The 27,359-nt window shown below is 45.1% G+C and overlaps 1 protein-coding gene across 3 annotated transcripts; it reads right to left on the bottom strand.

Moving 5' to 3' along the window:
* Nucleotides 1-69: 69 nt before the first annotated feature.
* glis2b (GLIS family zinc finger 2b) lies at nucleotides 70-27,245 on the bottom strand. 3 transcript variants are annotated; one of them, XM_051389019.1, is made up of 8 exons: nucleotides 26,338-27,245; nucleotides 18,866-18,900; nucleotides 8,344-8,542; nucleotides 7,922-8,052; nucleotides 6,249-6,404; nucleotides 6,004-6,137; nucleotides 5,802-5,920; nucleotides 70-5,639 (listed from the first exon to the last, which is right to left on the bottom strand). In XM_051389019.1, exons 3-8 carry the CDS (start codon nucleotides 8,516-8,518, stop codon nucleotides 4,900-4,902), a joined length of 1,455 nt encoding a protein of 484 aa, XP_051244979.1. In that variant the 5' UTR covers nucleotides 8,519-8,542; nucleotides 18,866-18,900; nucleotides 26,338-27,245; the 3' UTR covers nucleotides 70-4,899. The 3 variants fall into 3 exon arrangements, with proteins under 3 accessions (XP_051244979.1, XP_051244978.1, XP_051244977.1); XM_051389018.1 differs by lacking the exon at nucleotides 18,866-18,900 and having other exon boundaries at nucleotides 26,338-27,244; XM_051389017.1 differs by lacking the exons at nucleotides 18,866-18,900; nucleotides 26,338-27,245 and adding an exon at nucleotides 13,496-13,562.
* Between the last annotated feature and the right edge of the window lie 114 nt (nucleotides 27,246-27,359).

Genomic DNA, 27,359 nt, shown 5'->3' with positions numbered 1-27,359 from the left:
ACATTTACCTGGATGATTTCCATAATATATCATTTTATTGTACACCTGGAACAGAAATGAATACACAAGTTGTATCAAATACAACTTTATTAAACATTTTTCTTTTCATTGACATTATTATCAATATCGTAATAAAATTCCTCTAAAACAGGAGAACACCGCTATGTTGTACCAATTGGAGACTTTTACAACTCTAAAATTCTGCATGTTCAACCACAGAACATGATGCCAGGAAAAAATATATTTTCATATAATCATTTTTTTTCATATAGTGTATAACTTCTATATTTTACCTATAATAAAAAGGCACTTGGAAAAATTAAAATACTGACATAATATCTCACAAATGTGCAAAAAACATAACTTGGAACAGGCCTTGCATGGCCTTAGTCTTATCATTAACCCTTTGTGCAACCCTGTGGCACTTTAGTCAATGGCACCCCTTTACAATGACACTGACCTAGCTATCTAACACAAATTTTGTGCCCTGGATTTTCAGTTTCACTTTTCATAGCTTTAAGTGAGGGTTACTTTAAAATCTCCAGGAGCAAGTACCGCTTTTATAATATAAAAAAAACCAAAAGACTTTAAATTCAGACATTTTAACAACTGAGGATGATTTTTTTTTTTTACAATTATTCTTTGTTCCCAAACAAAAACAACTGATGAATTAACGCTTTACACTGAGGAAGGATGTGGCAGCATCCCCGCATCTACACATGCTATGAGGGGAACAAAAGTGCAGTTTATTACAGACTGAGCTCAAAGGGTTAATGGATCATACAGCTTATTTAATATTGAAAGGTTGTGGACCCTGGGAGGATCCGTGTCATATTATTCAGCTTTCTGCCGCCGGGCTGAGTCTCTGTCCCTGGCTTCGACCTGCAGAGGAGAGACAGACAGACAGACAGACAGACAGACAGACAGACAGACAGACGGGGGGAGGAGAGCATCTGTGGATTTCACTGTTGCCACGGAAACTGTGTCTAGCCTACTTAACACCTGTTTCTGATGACATCACACGCCAGAATTGTCCATTCATAACAACAGACTCAATATCGAGGCTGGACCCACAGACAGGCCACTGATGGGTGTGTGTGTGTGTGTGTGTCTCACAGGAAGGGGGGGCTGTCTGAGATAATGATGACTAAGAATTACAAAGGCAGAAACACAGGTATCACAGTTCATCTGTGGGCAGCCTGACACAGAGCTCGTCCTCAGACACGGAGGGTTATATTGGAGGGTTATTTGTTTTTTTTACTGTGAGTGTGTCTTGTTAGTTTGCCTGTTTTTCCCCATCTCTGGTGCAAAAAAAAAAAAAAAGCTTGATGGCCGGAAAGTGGGGGAGTTGAGCCTTTTGGGTTTAATCTGTAAAAAAAAAAAAAAAAAAAAACCCAGAGGGCAGACAGAGTTCAGTGGCCTAGTTTTTCTGCAGGCTGGTATGCCTGTGAGTGGCTGCCACATTGGGCACAGCACAGCCAGTGACTTCAGAGCAGAGAGGGCCGTTTGCTGGGTAGGTGGCCAGATGGAGGGCGGCTGCACAGCGCAGCTATCCTCTGCCTCGTTTCCACTGTTGGCACACAGCCTCTCCCCTCATCTCTCCCTGTCCCCCTGTCCATTCATTTATTCATTCAGCCAATCCTTTCTCTCTTTGCTCTCACGCCTTCCCAGAAACCATTTCACAGTCGGATGTTAGTTCTTAATGGTTTCCCTTTACCTGACCGTGGATATTAAAAGTCAGGACAAAGGAAGCTGAGTTTGCAAATCTTAGCTTTAGCTTAAATAGCTCAAATATAATTAATAGTCATCTTTTATGCCCACACCCTCTCTAAATGATCCTCAGTAAATCAATGTGATTGTCATGGAGGAATGTGATGTCATTTGGTCCACTGGACACCCCTAAATTTCCCCCCTAGAGCAGTGGTCTCCAATCTTTTCAGCTTGTGAACCCTTAAAGTAACATCATCTGTACGTATGAGCCCTAAGCACAGTTTATGGCCTTAGTTTTTGACATACTGTTGTGAGCAGTTTAACCAAAGAGTGATTTCTCCTTCCCAGGTTGTTTAATTTTAAAGGTTTTGCAGCCCTGAACTGGTAACCATATTCAGTATTTAACAAGAAACAAAACTAAGAGTTACTAAGAGTCTACAGCCATGCCAGCAACTCTGTGTGCTTTGAGCTACATGCTAATATCAGCATAACATGCCCGCAGTAACACATGCTTATGTTTGGCAGGTGATAATTTACCCGGTTCACCACCTTAGTTTAGCATATTATAATTCTAACATGATCTAATTAGCACTTTACACAAAGTAAAGATGAGGCTGATGAGAGATGATTAGTTTTGCAGTTATTTGGTGATAAAGCAAAACATTGGACAAAAAATAATAATTTTGACCTGATGATAGCACTAAATGAAAAGTTCAGGGTTAAGTTAATCCTGAGGGAAACAATGTCTGTACAACATTTCCATCCATTAGTTAATAGGCATTACACTTAAAAAGAAAAATGTCAACCTCATGGTGGCACTATGAAAAGTTAGGCGATCAAAAAAGTCAGTAGGATTTATCCTCTGGGCACCATTTTTGTACAGAATTTCATGGCAACCCATCCAAATAGTTGGTGAGATATTTCAGTCTGGACCAACAGGGTGGACTAACCATCCACTGAGCCACTCAGCTACCAAAGCTAAAAAGCAAAGTTACTGGAGAAAAGTCCCAAAAAGTTAACTTTTCCCCTCAATGTAATCATCTTGGGACCCTTTAGATTTATCCCAAACCCTGAGATTGGGAACCACTGCCCTAGAGGACCACCCAAACCTCTCCTCTCGTCTTCTCCTCAACCCCTCGAAAGACTCATCCTCGACAGCAGAAAGCTGAGTGCAGAGCAGCCGTCGCAGAACACAAGAAGCAACTTCAACATCAGAAAAAATGTTTCGTCTGAACAACAGCAAAAAAAACCAAAAAAAAACAGCAATAACTGATTATCTCTACGACTGGGCAATGGAAAAGTAAGACCACCAACATAAGCAGATAGGGAGAGGAGAGATCGAGGAGTCTCTTGAGGGAATGTTCCTTGTGTTGTGATGATCCTCTCCTGCTCCCCTACCTCTCCTCCGTGGAGACGGCAGTCAACATCACACATGCATTAGCACTGAGCAACACAAGCCTGGAAGGACCCCACAGCAAAACTGACCCTTGCAGGAAATGGAATAAGAGCAAACTATTTTTTTTTCAAAGAACCATGACTTGGCAGTAACATTTCATGAAACATGTAAGGAATATAATGTGTGGTAAGTGCATGTTGACTGCTTAATCAAACCGTGAGAAAAGTTTTCCCAGAAGTCAAATGAGTCTTTTTTTTCTCTCTTTTCTTTTTTTGCCCCTATGGACAGAGTAAAATGAGGCAGTTTGCAATAGTGTGGCTTCCTAGTCAGTCCAGCTGTATGTGGCATTGAGTGCATCACACCCCCCTCTGTGGCACAATACGTACATCCCTCTTTCCCCTCTCCAGGTATTTTTGGCACAGCACAGGACTTGTTGAACTAGGGACAAAAACCGACTAGGCTAAGTTGGGCTTCGACTAGACGACCGCCTGTTTTTCACAGCTGGTTTTGGGTTGGGTCACTTTTTTAAAATAAAAGACACTAGTGTTTATCACCACAGTGGCCCTTTCATACACAAACTGGCTGTGTTGATTCAATTACGGGAAAGCAGCTGGACAATCCAGAAGTGAAACAGTGCGAGTTCTGTAAATGGCACGCGGGATGTTGTGTATCATGTCCTACCAGAGGAGGGAGCCAGACACACCAGTGCCTTAATTCTCACTTGTGGAAAAGAGGAAGTGATGAATGGTCATTGCCAGGTGATGTAACACCATTTGTCTGTGTCAAGTCCTCCGTTCGCTCTGTGCCCTAAAAGCCCCTAGTCTGCACGCCTGGCACACATTCTTGTTGGTCACCTTCCCCGATCTGGGGATAGATTGTCAAAAGTGCTCTCTCCCAGTTTATGTTACACCGGGGGGAGCTGAGAGTTTAGCAGCAGTTTTGAGGTTTCAATACTATAACCAGTTGACACTATTAAGTGCTGTGTATAATTGAACTGTCTCAGAGCTGAAGCTGCAGCCCTTTCCTGGACAAATCCAAGACAGTTTCTGTTCACTTGCTTTGGTTTGGCAAGCCTGTCTGAATCATATTAATCACAGCAGCCCTGCGAAAAATAGGTCATAACTTTAAAATCAACTGTGGAGAATCGTCCTATTACGTGCACGTTTGCCTAACTATGAGTGCGTCATTCAGTTTCATGGTTGTATCTGTCTCACTGCTAAGCTGGAGGCACACTGTCGATGAAGTACAGTCATATAAATACTTATCAATGATATCAGGACTTTTGTAAGAACACAGAGCAATAAGACTGTCACGTTCATGGTCCCTGTCCACAGAACCAGCAAACAGGAATGAATAAAGTATAAAATAAGAGAGCAGAGAGGAGCCCATTGCCAGGCCTTGTGATAGAAATACGGAGCCATACACGATCCTGAACAGAGTTCTCGGGCCCCAGGTTTAGTTTCCCATCAATACAAGAGGCTTGCGTTGTATACTTAATTATTGTGAGGTGTAGTGTTATCTATTGTTCTGCTGTTTGAGGGTTTTGATGAGTTTCTCTGTAGTTTTCTCCTTTTCCAACCTCTCTCTGAAATGCATTGCCTGGATTTGATTGTGCGAGCCGATCCTTATCACCTTTGACCGCGTGTACCCTCACTATGGCGTTCACCCTCCCATCCCGACCCCCTGAGCTCTTCTGGAATGTGTGTGTGTGTGTGTGTGTGTGTGTGTGTGTGTGTGTGTGTGTGTGAGTGTGTGTGTGAGTGTGTGTGTGTGTGTGTGTGTGTGTGTGTGTATCAGTTGACCACAGCTGGCTTGAGCACCACAGTGCCTGGGGGGATGACCACCCAGGACAGGGGATCATGAGACCCTCCTGTGGAGAGGTTCAAGACCCTCCCAGTCACCTCGTTCTTGGCCTCCTCCTCCCCCAGGCTCTTCTTGGCCTGCTGGCTCTGCGCCCTGCGCTCAGACGAGGCCCCCAGCATGGGCACCATTGGCAGGCCCAGGGCCGAGGAGGGGAATGCTCCGGAGAGCAGAGGGGACTTGGCCAGGCCCAGCGGGGAGCCACTGAAGGACAGGATGGATCCCATGCTGCCTGGAGGTGAGCTGGGGCAACCTAGTGTGCTGAGGTCCAGGGGCCGAGGACTGAGCGGGGACAGGGGCAGGGCACCACCAAGACCCTGCAGAGCATGGCCTCCCAGGAGGGCGGCCGCCGCGCCTGGGATGATGATGTGGGCTGCACTCACATAAGACAGCTCTGAATCCTTTCCCACTTCGCTAACAAGCACTCCGCTTTGACTCCCCTTTAGCAGGGAGCCCACCCCACCTGGGGAGCCATGTTCCTGAGCCACAAAGTGGCCGTGGGCCTTGATGTGCTTGCGGAGAGAGCTGGGGTCTGTGTAGCGCTTCAGGCAGCCCACCATTTTGCAGTAGTAGGGCTTGTCCACATAGTGTGTGCGTGTGTGCTTGAAGCGGTCGCTGGAGTTGGAGTAACGCTTGTTGCAACCCTCGTAAGGACAAATGTAGGGCTTTTCACCTGCAGTGAGGAGAAATGATCCAATTTTACTTTACAAAAATTAAGAAAACATATTGATTTTAGCAAAAGGACAAACATTTTTTAAATATAAAGCTCTGTAAGTCTCAATTTTATAGCAAACACATATTTGTCATTTGTGCTCCATTTCGATCCACCACTGACCTGTGTGTGACCGGTTGTGTATCTTGAGGTTCTCCAAGCGTGAGAAGCTCTTATTGCAGGTGGGACAGCGGTGGGGCTTCTCGTTAGTGTGAGTGCGGATGTGGATGAGCATCTTGTACCTGCAGCCACACAAAAATGCGTTCATTCTAGTAGCTTCCTCTTGAATTCTCCCCTAAATTACCCAAGTATATGATTTTCTCACCGAGCATTGAAACCCCTCCCTTTGCGAGCGCAGCCCTCCCAGTGGCAGCAGTATCCAGAATCCTTTTCAGGTTTGACATGGAAGTCATTGACATGATCCACCAAGTCTTGCAGGGAGTCAAAGAGCAGATGGCACTGGAGGAGGGAAAACATTCATCATTTCAAATGAATCGTTGTGCCAATAAAGCTTTGATCTGATCCTAGTTTGGCTGTAGCAGGATCATAAAATGGGTTTGCTTTACTTACCTTCTTCCAGCGACAGGCCAGTTGTTCATCCGCTGAGAGGTCAGGAGAGGCTCTCTTGTCACTCGTCTGGCCAATGAACATGGAGGATGGCAGGTGAAGTCCCGCCCCAGCTCCAATTGGCACAAAAAACTGAAAGGCTTGTGAGATGTGAGAATTCTGATAAAACAGAAAGAGAACAAAAAGAACGACAGGGTTATTAATCCATTACACACAGGAGAAAGATGCAAGCAGAAGCTTCAGTTCGTGTTTACTGTGATCTGCTTCAAGAAAAATGTTGACAATTATGACTGTCTAAAGGTAGTCGGCAGTATGAACTCAACCAGCTAATGACAAAAATAGATACTGATGGACTCGCTGAGAAAATACTTTAACAACAGTCATTCTTTTGGTCAATAGAGTACAGAACTGCCGATCTTTGTCTTTCCCTTCAAACTTGTTCTCTTGTAGTCACCCACTGTGTGCTACAAAACCTCCCTACATCCCTGAGCGCTGCATGAGAGCTGTAAGATTCACTGAACCTCAGCTGGGGCTCAAAGAGCTAATGCAACAGCTCACACACGGAGTAACTTAGTCACGATGAAATGTGGAATTTAGAATAAGGGACACATAAGTTGTGTTGAGCTGTGTCTTCTGAGAGTATGGACGAAGAGAGAGAGAGAGAGAGAGAGAGAGAGAGAACAAGGGTGCAAATGGATCACAATCCTGTTGCTGTCTCATCGTCTTCAGCTATTTCAGAAATGTGTATGTGACAAATTTCATAAAATGAGACCAATCCCCTGCGCTGAGCTCTGCCTCTGCATGCAAAACTATGTGAGCTGCTTTGTGAGATGCTGCAGGGGAGAGAACATGTGAGTGTGAGTGTGTGCAGCTGTTCCTCTATAAGAGGCGCTTCATTTTGTGTATGAGAGAGAGAGTAAGTGGAGGAGAAAGCGCCCTATCTGTGTCCACGGGGGATAAGTAAAGTGTAGGGTGTGTGTCATGGTGGGGTCGGGGCTATGTAGGTCTCCGTGGGACGAGGGGCGGCTGAATGGTCCCAGCCAGCGTGTCTCAATTCAATTGAGAGGGAATTGAATTATGCGGCGTGAGGTCTGCATGGCTGTACCTTGTCTTAAATCGGATTATACGCACACACGCATACACACAGGCGCACACATACACACACGTCATGCCAGTGGGGCCGCTGAGTGCAACTTGCACAGACAGAGGCACTTGTTGGGGACACAAGAGGTGTTTGATAAGAACTACCCCCTCCTCTCTCTCTCACACACACACACACACACACACACACACACACACACACACACACACACAGGCCTCCCACCCCTTGCATAGCCTGATTCCCTTATGGAGAGTGTGACACAACCCGATGTTGTTCCTGATTTGCTGACCCCAGCAGGCTGAGTCACTCACCGCTGCAGACAGGAAAGTGTTGGCCTCTCACTAACTGCACTGGAAGACTGTGATTATTCTTTCAACAACTCAGAGATGAAGAAAAAGTATGAGAGAGCAAGGGGAAATAATAGAAGTATTGGTGGCCAAAATAAAATCTGGTAAAAGCTAAAGTGGACTGTACTGGTGTGTAGGTTTGTGTGTGTGTGTGTGTGTGTGTGTGTGTGTGTGTGTGTGTGTGTGTGTGTGTGTGTGTGTGTGTGTTTTAGCTCAATCATACTCACCCCTGAGGGGACATAGTTGCCATTGGTCATTTCTGGAGAGCTGGGGGTGTGGCGGGAGGAGGGAGACATGCTCAGGTCCACTGCAGGGGGTGTGGGGGTGTCTGTTCGATCATGAGGGACTACCTGCACACCTGAAAAAACAAACACACACCTGTTACGGTGTCCTCTCACCTGGGGGATCTGATACGGGTATACTCTGTCCCATTTGCTCTAGGGATGGCAATGTTGCTCGGGGAGTTAGTCCACCACTTTGGTTCAGTCTATCTAACTACAGGATGGACTGACCTCCAGTATTTTGTACAGATATTCATGGCAGGATAAATCCTAATGACTGATTTAGCTCAAACCACCGTGTCAAAGTACTGCCTAACAGAGCCGCTATCAAGACTGTAGAGTCTTAGGCTTTTTTTGTTGTCACCTACCTGTGTGCGGAGATGCTGGCGAGGCTGGCTCTATGACTGCGGTGCCATCATCTGCCATGCGGAGCTGGCGAGCTCGCTTGGGGTGCAGTGAGAGGGGGGGTGAGCGGGCCCCTCTGTCCCTCCCATTGGCCCGTCGAGGGAGCTTCAGGTCCAGGGGCTCGTCTAGCGACAGCATGGCTGCAACTTGCTGACCTCCCACCTGCACAAACAGTCACAGACGGGCAGAGTTACGCCGCGTGGGAGCAATGAAGAATAGCCTGGTTTTCATATAACCACACATACAATGAAAAGCTGCAATCCAGTGTGAAACAGTGACAGACTGCAGAAGACAGATTCTCACACCTGCAATATTTCCCATGTGAATGTTGTTGAAAGTATCTCACATTCCACAATCCCACTGGGTAAGAAATACTCTCTAACAATGATAAACCGACCACAACCGTAAAACTGAAACACTGAGTAAGCCAAAGAAAAATAAACACACACACACGTAGAGATCTGAGTGACCCCCCTCCTCCTTTTCCACACTGACCTTTACTCACACACTCTTCCTGAGGAATGTCTACAATCCAATCCAGATGGTCACCCTCACCGCCAGCCCTGCTTCACCCCAACCCTTGGCCAGTTACTGGCCCTTGCACCCGGTCACATCAACCCCCCCCCCACCGTGTGCACCTTCAGACCCCATGGACCTTTGAGACCCACCGGCAACCCCCTAGGCCTTCAAGTCCAGCTGCACCCACTCTGTCCACCTCCTCCCTCCTCTAAACACACTGACCTCTGGACCCAGCCTGAGGGTTGTGGGCAGGCCGCTTCATCTAGCTGTCATTTTGAGTTCCTGTTGTAGTCTTTCTATGCCACCAGGCTGACCCAGCATCACTGTTTTGTACCATACAAAGAATTTAGCGAACACCTACACAACCAAATATCCAATTGAACCCTGTTAATCAAGTTTGAAACATCAGAAACAATCATAAACTTAAATGTAAATAAATGCTGAGTCTATTCTTCATCCAGCATGTACTGCTTTACATATATAGGCAGTGCCAGTACCATACTGCTGGTTTATAGCCAAGCTCTCCATTCAGCACAATGTATTAAGGTTCACTGCTCCTTCTCACCAGGCTCACACACACACACACACACACACACACACACGAGTTGCAGGGTGTCCTATATTCCTGCTCGAGTTCATGTAGAACAGCTCCCTGTGTGCATGTTGAGCGTACACCATACACAGTCATACTTACAGACACACACACACACACACACACACAATTAATCAAACTGTAATTTCAACAAATTCACCCTTCCTCCCTCTCCCTCACACACACACACACACACACAGAAGCCAAGGTTGGTAGTGAATGGTGGGCTTTGAGAGCGACTGGCCAGGGGCCACATGAGAAGCCCTTGTGTCTGGGAGGCACGGAGCAGAGAGGTCACCAGGTTCACCAGCCCAACGAGGGATGGCCACCAGCTCACACACACACACACACACACACACACACACACACACACACACAGACACACACACACACACACACACATACACACAGCTAGAGGGGGTGGGGGGGGTGTACAGACTCAATCAGCCGTAGATAAGAGGATGATGATACACAAACTTACTGATGCGAACATAGAAACATACTGTAGCATTATCTGTGAGATCTGTCTGTGCTGCTTTTATATACATATATACACACACACACACTCATGTTCCTCACAAGCACATAAAGACACATTTTAGGTCAAATAACCTTTGGTTTTTATCTGATTATAGACCACACTGACAAGCACATGACCCACCGGCCAAATGACTTAACACTGGTGATAATTTAAAACACAAAGAGCAGGAAAACCCCTCAGAAGCATGCTCCGTGCTAGGAGAAGGTTGTTCAAAAGAACTACATGCTAGAATTATAAAAGGCATTTCCAACAAGCTGCAGTCAGGCAGTAACAAAATCAAATACATCAACACTTCAGGTTTCAAAATTACATTGGAATTGCACCATGTAGGGACCAATGACTCTTTTCTTTTCTGAACAAAGAGATTTAACCACATCAGTATTGTATACCTTGACACATACTTAATGAATTATTTCTACCAGTTCAACCCAATTGTGTAATGATAAAGGAGAAGTATTACTGGCAGTAGCTCTATTGATCATTTTTGACCATAGAGTTTGTTATGTGGGCAAACACTGTCATTAGCCATGAAAATGTTTAGATCTGTCAGAACGGATATGATCCTCTTTTAGAAAGAGCTGCGGTTAATACCACATCTCTGTTTGTCTCTCTCTCTCTCTCTCTCTTTCCTCTGGACTGGGTGGGTATGACTAACTTACTGTAACTCCTGCCATACAGGCTGCCAAGAGTTTGGGCTTATTGTTTGGCTAAAATAGCAGAAAATCATCTGTCATCCACTTTAACTGAGTAAAAGCCCTCACCCTGAGGCACAGACCAGGAATCAGCTTAACCTTTCTACAAATCCTACTCTCATCCACTATGGGGACAAATACAAAACCGGCCTACCATCAGTTCTATAATCCATGCTATAAAACACGATGAGAAACAGATATGAAACTTTTTGATTCATATGGATCCATAAATCAATTTGGCACTTCAAATCATGTGATCCTACATCTCTCACAGTGAGACCAGCAGAGAGACACTAAAGGGGTCTCCAAACACAAAAGCTCTTCTCAGGCGGCTCCTCCACGTGCAAACCATTACTATACCTCCGTTATGGATTGTATGGCTCATCTTTCATAATTTTTTATAAGCCGGCCTCCATTGCTATCCCACTCCCGCTCAAACAACATTTGTTCTTTATCTCATATAATAAAGAGCATTGTTGTATTATTCAGCTTGTTGCAGGTTCTAGGAGGAGAAATGGCCATTTAAATTAGCAGTATGTCATGTGTCATCGTGTAAATATTTCAGTTGTTTCCAATAAAGTGAACCTGTTTCCAGCATTTTATTACTATTACGACGACCTATTAAAGCCGGAAAGATTAGCTGATTAATCCATTTGTCAACTGACAGAACATTTTTGATAATCAGTTTATCCTTTAACTCAGTTTTCAAACATCACCGGTTCCAGTTTAAATGAGAACAATTGGAAATTCAGTTCATGGATGGCTGTGTTAAGGTCAAACAGAGATTGACTTTGAAATTAGTTATTCATAAATATTAAATGCCGAAGGGGAGGATTTGAGCATACAGTGTTTTGAGAAAGCAGAAAATGTGGTTGAAATTATTTTGTTTGTTATATTCGACCTTTCTTTTAATTAATTCCATTCCTGGAAAGATGAAAGCTTGCATTTGCCAAAGAATATTATAAAAAATCTGAATATTTATAGTTATTTGTATTTCTGTTGTAATTTTTCATCAACTTAGAGTAATAATATTTTGTACACAGTATTTTTTTAAGAAAGGGATGTTGATAATGTTGTTTTGTGTAGATGGTATGTCACATGACTGATCTATTAATTGTATATGAGAACCTTAGACGGGCAAGGTAGCTGAACACATCTAGTGAATAAAGCATTTTGTATTTTGATGGACTGGTCTGCACCTCTCTATGTGTGCGTTCTCAAAGACGTTTTTGCCAAGAAACAGACAAGTCAAATGAAAAAAAGGGGATTAACCTCACACTTTCTCGGACTTCCGAGAAACTCAACTGGTCATAAGATATCTATAATACCTGCCACAGCACCCAAAGCAGTCCATACCGCACTAATGTGTTCCCAGTGGAGTTGGCCAGTGCAGCTCCTGAGAAAATCAGTCCCCTCTGCTGCATTTCACCTCAGCCCACCCGCATAATTATTTCTTGGTGGAGAAATAGTAGAGACTGGCTGGGAAGTGACTCACAGTGTGTGGATTTTGGACTGAAGTTACAGGATTTTGACTACATCCTCCAAACAGCCACGGTCACTGAGAGGGGGTTTGCGGGAAATGTGAGACAAAGAGAAGAAAAGGCCAACTGAGAGATACAGAGAAGGACGGAGTATGGTGTCGTCTGTGTATGCATGCCTTCGTGATATGCCAGTGTGTGTAAAGCTCAGTGGCGGATGGCTGTGAAGTTTGTGGAAGGGGTGTTGGCTGGCCCCCATGCAGACTTCCTTGCTCAGCCGTGGGGTCGACAGTCTCTCTGAAAGACGGCATTGTCCCTTCTCTTGGCCCTCTCTTTCCCTCTAACAGAGTAAACACAGGCACCAGCAGCTGAACGGGAGAGAGAGAGAGGAGAGGATGACGGAAGGGGCCACAGTGAGGATATACGGGGGTGAGGATGAAGGGAGGAGGAAGTTGAGGAGGAAGAAGAGTCCTGAAAGAGAGGGTTTGTGCGTGTGTCGTCTTTAGCAACCCCCATCACCTATTCCCCTGCATAACCCTTTCCCACCCGAATCCCACATCCACCCTACTGCATTAGGATACCGCCCAAAGTCCCTTTGATGAGGTATGGGGTGTATGTGTTCGGGGGGTGAAGAGGAGTTGGCCGATGGGTGAGGGAGCGCAGGGGGGCATCAGGTCGAAGAAGGAGGGATGTGTTTCAACACCTCCATGCTCTGAGGCTAGGCTCACATGGATCAGCGCTGACCCTTTACCCTGCTCTGAACCGACTGATCCACAGCCTGATCTGAGGATAGGTTCAATCTCCTCAATCTGATGGTGCAGCGCCAACAAAAAGCATCACAGAATATCAAAACTGTGCAGCATAAGATGATTATGTTGCAGGGTCTGAAATCAGATTGTGAAATATTTTGTTTTCTGTGAGGGGTTCCAAGACTGAGAGAGTGTGTGTGTGTGTGTGTGTGTGTGTGTGTGTGTGTGTGTGTGTGTGTGTGTGTGTGTGTGTGTGAACACTTTTTGTGTGACCCCCTCTGAGGCTGGCTGTAACTTAATCTGCCTCCTACTGTGACCCTGGGAGGTGGTCTGCAGGAGGTAAGCCATCTCTCCTCAGGGCTCTTTGCTCTCTCTTTTTTCACTCTCACACACAAACACACAGTATTTAGAGAGAGAGAGAGAGAGAGAGAGAGAGAGAGAGAGAGAACTGCGAGCAACGGAGGGTATTGATGCGATAGTTGGTGTGATTCTGAAAGGCTTCAATGTGTTTTAAAATAACCGTGCAGTGATACAATGTACTTACAGGAAGCAGAAATTCCTGCATACAGAAGAAGTGATAGAACTGGGTATCCTTTTGAGGCAGCGGGTAACTAAAAATTAATGAGAACAAAGTACCAAGTTGTGAAACTGAAATCCAAAAATACAAAAACATTCCGTATGCTGACATGTTTCAGGAAACAAGTCTTCACCAAAGCACCCCAGGAGGTATTCTCCGGGCTTCATGACCCTACAAACAATGAATGTTGATCACAGGTGTGAAATGGAGCCCTGACTGCTGAATTAGACAGCTAAATATTATTGGACAACATTAGCTTTAAAAAATTTTACATATCGGCTAATAAGTAACAAGGAGGGGGGGAATTATTCTTAATTACATCATTTATCAACCACAGATCACTGGCAAGTGTATTTTTCAACTATAAATTGCCCTGTTCATTGCATAGGTTGGTCATTATTTTTAACAGCCAGGTTTTGAGGGTCTTTATCAAAGATATTTATGTTTATTCAACGATGAATATCAGACAATATAAGTTCTTAAGATTTACCCAAAAAAATCATCAAATCCAATATCAGTCGAGCTCTAGTATCAAAAGTTTTCCATGTTATTTTAGGATTAATATGCTGTTATTAAAGAGTTATTATAGAGTTACTAAAAGCTTATGGTGTGGACTGGTTCGATCATTCGCTCTCCTTATTTTGAGAGATGAAACTTGATTCAAAGGCTATTGCATAATTTTTTTAAAAAGGTGACCAATTAAATAAAAGAAACCCCCCAAAATATACCTTTTGCAATGTTAAATCTCTGGTGCAACAATGCAGTGACCACATTTAATGAACTGAAGGGAAACAACTCTGTTTAGTGAATAGGTTTCCATTAGGTTTCGTAATTCTGTGGTTAAGCAATGATGTGTAAAGACCTGCAGTTGCAGTATTGGTCATCATGTCTAGACCTGCTTGGTTTTCCATCCACCAGGTGGGACGCACAGGGTCAAAGGTGACTGAGAGAGGTGTGGGTGTGGTGTAAACTCTGACCCCTGACATTTGGGTTTTTACATCTGTATAACTGGGGCCAAGGAGGAATAAACAACTTGGCACGTTTCAAACAGGTTTATACACACACGGCACTGTGAATAATTGGATTTAAGTGATCAAAGCATTTGCACGTTTCAAAGCAAAGCGATTCCCATTTGCAATTTACTTAATAGCCACTGATATGAATACATGTAAATAGATTAACATGGATTCATATCAAAGTCAGGTGAGATTAGTCAAAGAAGGGTGCGTTGCAGCAAATTTCACACATTAATACTGACAGTGAAAAACACAAACAGGTTCACATCTAATTATTCGTATCTTTGTTACTGTTTTGGAGACACAAGAAAACAGGCCCAATAATGGTCACTCCTTCACTCCCACTTCTGTTATTGCTGACGTTTTTTTGAGGTAATAGCCGAGAGTGACCCCACCTCCGCTGACACATGCACACCCGAGCCACAGACCCCGCTTACACCTTCCACCCCTCACCCCTGATGGATCACTCAACACACAAATACACACAGCTGAGAGATTCTTTTTTTTTTTTCCTGCCTCTGTCCTCCTCAGCCAGCCGCCTCCTCAGACAGGAAACCTCAGTTTCCACTCCTCCTCCTCCTCTGGGCCTCTCATTCCCTCTTTCTTGATCCCTCTATTCTTTGCTTTTGTTTTTCTCTCACGTTCACCGCTCTTCTAACTCTTTAAGTTTGTTTTTATCTTCCTCTTCTCATCTTATTCTTAGCTCACTTACTACTGTTCCCCTCCCTGGTTTGAATGATACATTCATTTGCAAATTATTTCCTCTATTCACACCATTTGTTCAAGATAAATGGTGTTTCAGTCACGTAAGTAAGTTTTTCTTACTCGGAATCTAAACTTCTCTCCTTCCCCTTCCCCCTGTTGCAAAAAAGGACACAGGATTGTATACAGTGTTATGTAATAGCAGCATGCTTGGAGCCATTGGGGAAGGGCTACTGAGGGAAAAAGACAGTTGTTGGAGCGCTGGAGTCATGACGGCTGCAAGACAGAGACAGAGGGGCACGTGCGTCTACATGCTTCATAACAGGGAGAAAAAAGAACAAGAGTGCGACATGTTCTTTGAGAGTTTTAAAAAGAAAATAGGAATATATCACACCTAAATTAAAGAAAGAGTGAGCATGCAAAATGAAGTGATAAAGATGCAAAAGAGGAGAGGAAGGCACACGAGACGGGGGAAAAAGGAGTGAGTGAAGGAAGGAAGGAAGGAAGGAAAGAAAAAAAGGGAGGGATAGACGTATTGAAGGAGGGAGAGAGTGCAACAGGAAGCTTCTCAGCGAGCTACCGGTGGCCTCCAGCCAAAGCGTTCAGACACTGAAGAATTCCAGGCAGAGGGCAGGCAGGGAGGGAAGGTGCCAGGAGGGAGGGAGGGAGGCACAGAACGAGGAGGGCGGGGCGCACTTGCGGTTTGTTGTCAAAGAGGACTTCTACACAAGAAAGGAAGAGCACGCGCTTAAAGCAATATGTCTCTGTGGTTGACCATTAACATTCAAACTTTGTTATGAACAGTCAGACATTAGCCTTCCTAGATTTCCAAAAGACATTTCTTTGTTCTTTTGCTTTTTGTTATGAATTTAGGTACACAATTCCAACTGTCCATCCATACTGGATTATGATTTTCAAAATAACTAAATACCAAGTTGCAGCATATGAAGACGGCATGATTCAATATCATAAGAAAGAAATGTGATGCTGTGACACTAAAGTGGAAACAAGTAGTCGATTGATTAGTCAATCGACAGAACATTCATCGACAACCATAATGATAATCAATTAACTGTTTTAGTCAACATTTCAAGCACAAATGCCAAACATTTGATGGTTCTAGCTTCTCCAATGTGAAGATCTGCTGCTCTGTTTAAGATAAATTTTCTCTTTTCACTATTTTCTGACATTTTATAAACCAAGACTGTAAGATTAACGGATCATTAAATTAATCCTTAGTTGCTGCCATACATATCAGGAATTTCTTGTGGTGTTAACATTATAGACCTACATGCGTTCTAGCAAATCAAAATATGCATTTGAAATGCACAGGATGTAGACCTTTCTGTAGTTGTGCAAAGAAAACACTACTGACACTGCCGTAGATTTTGGCCAGTGATTTGATATTAATGGCAGACCAGGCTGAATTAAACATTAGAGGCATCTTAATAGCATCCAGACGGACCTGACAACAGAACAGCAATTCCACTTAGTCTGCCGTATAGTGAGATTAGGCCACAAATGATCTATAAAGAGCCATCTGACTGAGATTTCACATTGTGTCAGAAAGCCTTATGCCCTGCTAAACCCGTGATTATTGCACGACACAATGACCTGACTCGACCCTTGGTGGGGAGGGGGGGACGGGTGGAAGGACAATGGGTGAATTTCAAAGCAAGCATGCATTATCAGATCGATACAATAATGTGTTTTGTGAATAAGAATTTGACTTCACCTTTAAACTGTAAATCCTCATGCAAAATACTTGAGAGTTGTTTCTCATCCTGTAATTGATTTGGAAGGGAACAGAGCTTCAGGGTGCAAATACCTTCAGAAAATCTGTTCTGCAAAATAAAAGCAATCATCCAAACTATTCTGACAGAACAAATGAAAAGAGACGAGGCAGGTATAGGGGGAGAGAGTGGCTGCACATTGGCATGAGGCTAGGAAACTTCTCCCAAGCCACAGTCAATTTATTAGACTCCCTAGTAGCTGCTATATGACATGAGCGGTACATGATTGAGGGCCCACGTGTAGCAACATGTGTTGTGAGTCACTGGTTATTTTTTTCTCCCACCTTATTCAAAATCAGATAGGCTACATAAGTTTTTAATCAACTAAAACAGTTTTAATCTATACTACAATATCAGGACAGCAATCAGCGGTAAACAGATAATCCCCGGGGAGGATGACTCAGAGTGTTTAAGCAGTAAACCTACCCAACGCTGACGCTTAAGGCCCTTCGCACAACGGTACTGTAGGCTTTGAAGAGTGGTGAGTAATCTTACAATAACGTGGGGCATTTCACAACATAGCAGTTTCATAGCGCAGCAAAGGGCGGCAGGAACCAATGAACACAGCAGGAGGCATACCTCCATCCGTGAGAGGAGAAGGGAAGAAAGTATGTGTTTGTCTTTGCACTCAAGAGATTTGATCGACATCCCCACCCCGGCTTACTTTGACCTCCCACTAACTCTGCTGGGTCTCCCTCTCTACCTCCTGCAGTCTGTTGAATGCATCCTCTCTCATCTTTTCTCTGCCGTACTTCCACATAAACAAAAACTTGCATGTTCTCCCTCAGCTCTGTTCCCTCTTGACTTCTTTCTTACTTCCTCGGGCTATACAGTATATCCCAATCGTCTGTCATCACTTTCTCCTCTTCCTCTCTTTCATCTCTCTCTCTCTCTCTTTCTCTCTGAGACCAACTGTTCTCTCCCCACTTTTCAGTCCATTCCTGTGGCCTCTCTCCACAGGCAGTGATGCAATCCTCCGACTCCTGCGCGCAATCACAGGGTCTGGAGTCAGCCCGCCAGCCAAGCAGGGGCGTCACCACACCACGCTCAGTAGGAAAGCAACAGGAGAGGAAAGAAGAGAGGTGGGGGGGACGAAAGAAAAGGAGAAATGAAGCCAATGAGAGAGGGAGTAAAAACAGTTTGAGGCCGTCAGAGCTGGTGGTGGGTGAAAAAGTACAGTGATAAAAGTTAACAGCTCCATTTTACAATTTGTGCAACAAAGCTTGGGGTAAACATGTTTTTGTTTATATTCATGTGGTCAGGAAGACTCCTGAAACAAAGTTTTCTTAAAGGTACCAGAGGAACTTTAGAAAGATTCTGGGGGATCAAACAGCACAACATCCCGGCCCCTTGTCTTCTCATCAGCCCACTAACCAGCTGTGTCCGTTTTTCTAAGGTTGCTGGATAGGGTCTGTGTTTCGGAAGTGATGGTTCTCTGCTACTCCCACACTAAATGCTGTCATTCCAGCTGACTCACACCAACATTAGCATTATTCTAACAGCTAGACAGGCAGTATGAAATTCGAGCGATATTTGTTGAGGTATAACGTTGTCAGTATCCCTATGCTTGTTTTAACGTTCTCTCTGAACGTCCTTTTCTCCATCTTTCCTTGCTGGGGCAGTGCAGATGTGAGTATATAATGGATCGCAGTGGAATGCTAAGCTCTTTTCACTGTAGAGATGCATGCATGCAAGAGTGATCTTATCTGATGCACTAAGGCATGGATGGAAAAAAGCGGTTAAAGCACTTTAAAGGGAAATATTTAAAGCTGAAACCTTGCAATGTGCATGCGTGTATACACAAACACACACACATACACACTCACCCCTGGTTTGCTGGCTTTGTAGAGGCAGACCTCCCCTAAAGGCAGCAGAAATGAGCACAAGGTCAGGTTAGGAATGCAAAGCACTGGCACCTGCCTAAATCTTTAAAATACCAGGTTCTCTAAGCACACACTCACTCACACACACACACACACACACACACAAACAAAAGGCCACTGGCAGCCACTCCCTAAAACTCAGGGAAGGGTTTAAGCCTTTAGAGAAATTACTTCAGCCCAAAACGAAGCACACAGGTGTGCATCCAAAAACTTGGATGTATGACAGTATATCCACCACATATAATACCACCACGGCTTCAAGCTCCTTTCAAAACATAACTGAGTGTACAAAGCAACTGTGGTTAAACTCAACAGGGGATGTCTGTTATATTCTCTCACTGTTGAAAACCCAGCACCAGTTCTAAGCCACTGGGCAGGAGGGAATGGGAGGACGTCCAGAAATCCCTCTTTCTTTCTCTCCCCTCTCTCTCACAGTTAACAGCAAGCTGAGGGCAGATTAATGGGGTTGACATGCGTATGGAAACTGTGGTACGATAAGCAGCAAACCCAGGCTATATTTCAGCGCCAGTTGCTGGGCTAATGTGGTCTATCCTCCCAGCGACTTCAAGGATCAGGAAAAGAGGTATGGAGGAATATAGTATTATGCACACATAAACACACTGACTGTACAGCGCCCTATGTACAGTCATTCAAACATGCCTACGTGTGTACACACACACACACACACACACTAGTGCACAGCATGCTGGCTGCGTGTTGTGGAGTTCAGACCAGTTCAGAGCGCCGTGGTACCGCTCCAGCTTTGGGAGGGGTGCGCCTGTCTCACAGTCATTTCCTGGACGGGAATATTATGGCACCACACGCATGAGAAACAAACCCCTTTCGCCTTTACGCACTGACCCCAGCCACTTTCATTTGCTTGCAACTCAATAAGCCAACAGCACAGAGTGAACTCCCTGGGAAGCAAGTCTCCTTATTCAATAGCCAAGGTAATATGATCCCAACAACAGCTTTATGCAACAGGGCCTCGGGGAGGCTGGGGGCAAGGCATGGGGCGAGCTAGTGGGTGCTCTCTTTATCACTGAGTGGGGTTGCTGAGGCCTATCAGACACGTCTATGGTGTTGTAACTTTTCTGCCTCTTCACCACAGAATTCCTGAATGGCCACTCCCTGTCCTTGGAGAGGGCTGGGTGACACCTGTGCACCAGCCATGCTGCACAGGAGAGAGCCAAGAAGGGGGGGCGGGAGGGAAGCTTATGGGGACACAGAGCCAGATGTGCTCTGGACAGGGAGTGTCTCCATAAATGTGTGTTTGTTAGCATGTGAGTCTATATGTGTGCGTAAGTGTTTTTATGCACAGAGAGGAGAAACAGGGCAGAGGCTCAGCTTCCAAAACCAAAACATATTGAAAGGGGAAGAAAACAGGAAGGGGGAGAAATACAAAACAGCAGAGAGCAATTAGCAGACAAAGTGACGTGATGTTGGTTTGTTGTGGGGGCAAACACACACTACAAGACAATCAAGCAGCTCCTGCCTTTTTAAATTTGGATGTGCCCCCCCATATTGTCTGCTATACCGCCCTTCTGCCTCCCTAGCCAGTGATCTCACATATATATGTACACACAAAGCTCGTGTTGTCTCCTTCTTGTGAGGTTGTGCCAACTTAACGGCAGCTCAATGTTCTCCCTCCTCACATGGACCGCCTGTTTTCTCTGAGTAACCCTCCACCCCGTGCCCCCTCCCACCACGGCTGGCAATAAGACAAGGTCAATATGACAGTCTTTTCTCTCGTCTCTTTTTCTCCCTTTATCTCCCTCCCTCTCCTTTTCTCTCTGTGTTCCTGTGTTCTAGCTCAACTAAGTGACAAGCTCCACCCTACAGCTTTTATCTTTTGCGGCTCCATCCAAGAGAGAGAGAGAGAAACAGAAAAAGAGAGCAGAGAGACAGATGCAAAGGGACAGATGGAGGGCGACTGAGATGGCGACAGACAGAGTTGAGCATGATGCTATAAAATGGAGTAGCACTAAACTCTTGATTTAAATTTGTTGGCACATCTGATGTGTGCGATCTGTTGGAAACAAGCTTCAGAAAGATCTGGAGCTGATTCCTCTTTTCATTTGGCGAAAAGACACTGAAGCAGCAAGGGCTAATAAATGTGCTATGGACAAATGCAATCATACAGCATATCAGTTGCCTTGGAAAGAATGAGCCTACGAGAGGATCTCAATTAGTGGTGAAGGTCAGGGCAATACTCACGCTCTTACACACTCTTCTGTCTTGTATCAATACTGACATTTAGAATCAATTAAAAAATAGCAACACTCACTGTGACTGACAGCACCATTTATTGAGACCTGAGCAAACAAGGAGCAAGGACACTGTAATCAGGCCGTGTTAAGGTAGATACTATTCAGGATGGCTATTGATTATTACAATATTTACCAACTAAATAAAACACAGTGAGGCTATTTCGTAGAAGCATCTAAGGTCAGAATAAGTCTTTATTTCACCAAATATAACCTCAAACTTAAAACATTTCCAAATTACATAAGGCTCCCTCATAAGAAAAAAACAGCCACGCTACATATGAATTGAATTAGTGCTGGCAACATCTCCACAACACCACAGAGAAGGTAAACACTTACAGGCCAAACTTTTTTTTTCTCCCCCCTCTCTCTTTTCCTGCATGTATAAGATGGAGAATGTCTTATATAATGTAAGCGTCACTTATGAAGCTGGGGGCTCATGGAAAGTGGGAGACGAAAGCGAGGGAGGGACGAAAGGAAAGAGGGAACAGAAGCTGAGTTAAAAAACGAGGAGGAGATGGAGTCCCAGGGAGTCGGGGATGGAGGGGAAGAGGGAGGGAGGAGGGGGTGAAGGGGGCAAAGTCTGGAAGCTAGCTGACAGGACTGGATATGCCCAGACAGGGAGCCAGGCCCAGGCCCAGACTTGAGAGCCTTATTTGAGTCTCAGAAATGCCTCACCCGTCTCTCCCTTATTCCCTTCTTTTTTAAAAAAAAAAACCCCACCATCAATCCCTCACCCCAGTCTTTCCCTTCCCAGCATGTTATTCCTCACCCGTACTTACACGCAGAGCCCCTCTTGTCCGACTCCTCCCTTTCTTTACTCTTTAAACAAGCAAATACACACATACATACCTCAGTCATACTGAACTGCTGTAGTGCTATTGAGGTTATACTAGAGAATCCAGGGTGTTGGCCAAGCAAGTAAATAATAATACAAACCAGCTGTGTCTCCACTTAAACCGCATTGCTGTGAGCATATTACTGTACAGCTCACAGCTCCTTGAACTGAGACCCCAGATATCGAAAGGTTCCAGCTAGATCCAAGTGTACAATCATCTATCTATCTCTAGTGAAATATTTAAGGTGGAAACAAACCCAAACGGACTTTGTAAAAACAGGTTTCCCTCTATTCCCTCCACCCCTTCTCTGACAGCTCCTTTACATTGCTGTTATTCTTACAAGTCTTGGCTTTACTCCTGTATTCTTTCTTTAACTTTTCCTCATCCAATGCGCCCTGCCCCAGACATGGTCTGTGTATTGTCTGAAGGGCTCTGCGAGCTGAAATTCTCTCACGATAGCAACACTGAGCAGAGAGCAGCTTTAAAGAGAATGAGAAGAGGTAGGGTGGGGTAGCTGGAGTGAGGCACTGAGTTGTCTGTGTTTATTTTGGAAATGCAGGCCTGCAGACTTGCAGCAGAGGAACTGACCCCTAAACTTCACCATAGCGGATCCTCGCAGAAAGAGCAAGAGTCCTGTGCTCATTTGGGATGTCCCACGCAGGTGATTTTAAAAAGGGCAGACCATATATTCCCATAAGGGGTCATTTTAACCCACCCTGGGGACCCAGAAATGGTCTGCTCCAGGAGGAAACAGTGAGGCCGTGAGGTGATTAGTGGTTACAGTTTAACTGGAGAAAAATGCATGGTCCGTGAGCCCAGCCAGCCAGGGAACAAAGCGGTATGCACTGGTCTCCTTCAGTTTGCAAGCTGGTGTGAGTCAAGCTCTGTATCCGCTTTATCTATTCTTAATGTATTGGTCCAGGAGTCTGGCCATCACCCCACACAGCCACATCACACTGCCTCACTCCAAAGTATGAGTGTGTCACTCCACTGCTGCACACATGGCAATGATCACTGATAAAATATTTAGTGGAAAAAATGCACAGAGCTGGACTGTAATGATATGAGAGCTGAGAGAGTCATCTGCTGTCATTTGAAAGTTGAACTTGAGTTCAGTTATTGAATCAGCTCTATTTTAATGAGTCATGTTGACGTCTTCAGCCTCGTGGCTCCTATGATTTCTACGGGAATACCAAACAGTCATTATCACCTGCAAAACAACCGAGAATTTGCCAAGAACCTTGAATTAATTATAAAGTAAAGAGGTGAAGTTAGAAATAACAGGTGGATTGTGAACCGTAATGATATTCATTTGTTGGTAATGAAAGGCAAATTTTTCATATTGTCTGTAACTGTAACGCATCACAGTGTTCATTTAACTAACATACAAGTAAATACTATTTTTTATGGGGTTTTAAAAGAATTTATCCAAATCTGATGGATACCACATCCTCTCTCCAGCCAATTTTACATGGCTTCGTCTGACTACATCATGCATCTCCTCTGACATTTTAAGCCCAATCAAAGGTCAAGAACTGCGACATGCAACTCAACATTCAACATTACATAACCTAATGTTAGTCACATCCCATCTGTGGAGCACCCTCGTGGATGAATCAGAACACTGTCTGATTATAAATCTGATTAGCATTAATTGCTACGAGTTCTTGTGTACAAGTGTAACCCCCCAGAAAGGACACATCTGTCATGGGAATCTAAAATAAAGTGGCTCTTATCCCTGTGAAGATAAATGAAAGTGTGTATCAGGTGCCCGGTTTTCACTGTGTGCTGCCTTATTCACTGACCACTATAATCTTCCCTCCCCTGCTGCTCAGTTGCCTTTCAGTTTGACCGTAATCCCCAGCAGCTATGGAACCCCACTGTGATATCAATTCAAACACTCTCCCAGCGTAGTTTGTGCCACTTACATTCACTCCCACATAGCAGTCCTAGTCCTCCAGAGTTTTTCCCATCCACTGGCAAACATATTTTAACGGCCCAACAACACTGCGTTAAAAACACAACTTAGTCCCGTCACCTTGGATTTCAGATGAGAGTTCTCACAATGTAAGAATCGACTGAGCATGCTTCTCTTTATATCTGATGCGGTACACTTTTTATTAGCCTGGTTTAAGGCATTAAGTACAAGTGCACTGTGGGTTCCCACCATCCCTCTACCACAAGCCTCGTGGTTGCTCTCTGACGCAGGAATATGCCATTAGGGTCCACCTTTTCCACCATAAAGCAGCTGCCTTTCCCTCACACAGTTTTGGGACCTTAGGGGTATGATGTCACACAGTTGTGGTGTGTGGGAAAATCTCAAGGCACAGGAAAACAGGGGAGGGGAGGTGACAACCACACCCGTGATTTGATTTCAGAGACTGGCATGAGGAAAAGCCTTCATGGTACATCCATCCTTTGGCGTACTAATTGCAGCAGATGAAGCAAGTTGGTGTCAAACCCAGACCAAAACTCTGTGCAAGCTGTTGCTCCCAGCAGCTGTCCAAGTATCTACACCTGGCCAAGCATGCAGTCAGGATGAGAAAATGTACAGCAAAAAAAAAAAGCTGCCAACACAAACACACACACACACACACACACACAAAATCCTGTAAGTGTGGAATGCCACCACAGGGATGCACAGCTGGACCACAGTAGACATCTGGCTTTATGGTGGAGCTGAGAGCCTTTTCTCTGCAGTGACTAAGTGCTGTGTAAGAGAGGCATCGCCTGAATAACCAGTGTGCCGATGCTGATGGATGCTTCTCCGTCTGGCCATCAGATGGATGTTATGGTTGACCTGCGGCTGAACTGATCATCAGCTGATTGGATAAACAATGCGGGGAGCAGGCTGTGGATGTGAGGAGCACCTGTGCTCACAGTTCAGAGAGGGGTTATGGATTAAATAGCAGAGGCCTGGAAGAGGGAGGGAGGAGAGGGAGTCAAAGTCCTCCCACTGCACAAAGCCTGCATGGCCTCTTTCACTGCTCCTCTTCCCCACATACTTTGAGAGAGGTCCAGTGGGCCCACAGCCAGACCTCCTCCAGTCTCATATGATATCTGTGTGACAGTTTCTCTCATGCGCCCACACGTTATAGTGTTCACTGACTGTACAGTACCTCACAGTCACCTTGGAAATATACAGCCTTCCTCTGATCCAGAATACAACAGCAGCCCCCTGAGTGTGCCTCGATCTGCATTGTGGCCTAATGCTTTTTAATGATCAGGCCTTATTCCACTCCAGCACAGGGCTTGTTAGGTCTGCCTTGGCAGGGCTCTGCTCTTTCCCCTGGCATCTTCTGGAACAATGGGCCCATGGGAGGCAGCCAATGGGGAGAAGGTCCATCCCAAACCCAGTCCCAGTGTGCACACAATTAGATTCAGGGACAGTGGAATTGCTTAATTGGAGGAAAATAGCTCTTTATCTAGGCCTCTCTGGCTGTGCTCATCCTTGCCCCCTGCACTACATGCTTGGCCTCAACTAACTTAGAATGGGTCGAAACAAATGTGATAAAATGATGTTACCAGTTGTAACTTCTACTCAATGTGTGAACCACATTGAAAAGAGGTAGACTTATCTATATATATGCTGTTGTGATCAGGAACACAGACAGAAGGAAAACTACAAAAAAAAAAAACATACAGCACTTTCTGACATAAAAAACCTTTGGTAACATTTAATGATAGCGTACATAGTCTTTTATGTGGATATAGTAAATCTGAAAATCAACCAGATTTTTAGGGGGGTGTTTATCTCATGTGGTGGTCACAGTTTAATAGCCACCTTTTTATTTACCAATGCATCACTCGTTTAAGTGACTGGGAGCAGCCTGTAGACGTTGAACTCTTTATCAGATGTTGTGACAGAACATCAGAGAGCTCGGTACGAGACTGCATCTTGCACAACAGCTGGCTGAGCCGTGATGTACGCCCCTATATAGGGCAGGATTTGTGATACTGCTCTAAAAAAATGTCTCTCAGGGTTGAGGGAGGGGGGAGCTAGTTTAACAGAGGATGTAGACGTGCTGAAAGGGTTGAAAGAGGTACTGACACTGCGTCCGCGTAAATGGCACAAACGCCGGCAAAAGCACGTCCGCCACCGGCCTTGAATTGTGACAGTGCGGGGAGTCCGGGCTGCAGGATATGGGCGCACCGCTGGAGAGTCTCTGAAAATAGGTCACTACCCTGTTTGAACCCGGGCAATTTTTCACATTGTAGCGGCGCACTCGGGCCAACGTGGACACAACATGACAGCCGACACAAAACACAAGACTTGACATGCAAGACTGAGGGGTGGCCCCTGGCTTACCTTACAGGGAAAATGCCGCGGATATGGCCGAGATATCTCCGACTTGGCCCCCCTCTTCCCGGTGCAAACTTCGCACGCAAAGTCCTATGGGGCTCAAGCGGCGACGGTGTCAAATGACTCCCTCGTCAATTCGTCGCTTTTTCTCCGATAAAAACGATATGCAGAGCTGATGCGTCTTGAAAAAAAGATAACTAGGTGTCTGGAGAGGCGGTCCGTTCCCAGACCATTGTCAGGATTATTTCTAAGCATGGAAAAACCAAACATACGAGCTCAAAAACGCAAAAGCGTGTGTGACAGCCGGTTATTTTAAATAAAGACTCATCTATGGAATGACAGCCTCGTCTGTTTGCCGTGGGATGATATATTCAGCATGTTATCACGCCACTGGAAACCCGTCAAAAAAGTGTAAACACCCAAATCCGTAGCCTTAACTGTTCCCGCTGAGGAAAAAAAACCGAAGAAGCACTGGTTGTGTTTGTACATCAAAAAACGCAAAAAAAAGGTGATTTCTTCCTAAATTCAAAGCGCATCGCTCAATGGCAACGCTGGTCAAGTGGGGGTTTCCTATGGGTGGTCGTGGTTCTCCTGGCGGGGTGGGAGGGCAGATTGAAACCAGAGGGATGGCACGAAGTGGTGGGTAGGGTAGATAGGGCGGGTTGGCGTCGGGGTGTGGGGTAGAAGGGGAGGATCGTCTCCTTCTTCGGTGCTTTTCCAGATGCCGAGGTGGGGCTGTTTGCTTTTTCTTTTTCTCGCAGTTATCCCCGTGACTCCTTTTTTTTTTTTTTCTTCTCCCCCTCTGAGCACTCGAGGACACGCTGTGTGTTGATGGTAGTCTTCCCCCTTACGACCGTCAGAAGCGCACAGACAGCCGCCCGGAGCCCAGCCAGCCCGTCAGGACCAGCTCAGAGTCTGCCAGCTCAGCGCATGCTTACTGCTCCGCCTTCCACCATGGGCAGTCCCCGGCTCCTCTCCAAACTCTCTCTCTCTCTCTCTCTCTCTCTCTCTCTCTTCGCTTCTCTGTC

The sequence above is a fragment of the Dicentrarchus labrax genome, unplaced genomic scaffold (assembly GCF_905237075.1).
Source record: "Dicentrarchus labrax unplaced genomic scaffold, dlabrax2021, whole genome shotgun sequence".
Lineage (NCBI taxonomy): Eukaryota > Metazoa > Chordata > Actinopteri > Moronidae > Dicentrarchus > Dicentrarchus labrax.
This window is presented reverse-complemented; position numbering and strand designations above follow the sequence as displayed.

What these genes read in the sequence shown, in the direction of transcription:
- glis2b (XM_051389017.1), bottom strand. Translation starts at nt 13,516, where the DNA reads ATGCAGGAATTTCTGCTTCCT. An exon ending in GGGAGGGGTTTCAATGCTCG is followed by an intron (nt 5,921 to 6,003) that starts GTGAGAAAATCA and finishes GTGTGGCTGCAG; the next exon opens with GTACAAGATGCTCATCCACA. An exon ending in ACACAACCGGTCACACACAG is followed by an intron (nt 5,640 to 5,801) that starts GTCAGTGGTGGA and finishes TCCTCACTGCAG; the next exon opens with GTGAAAAGCCCTACATTTGT.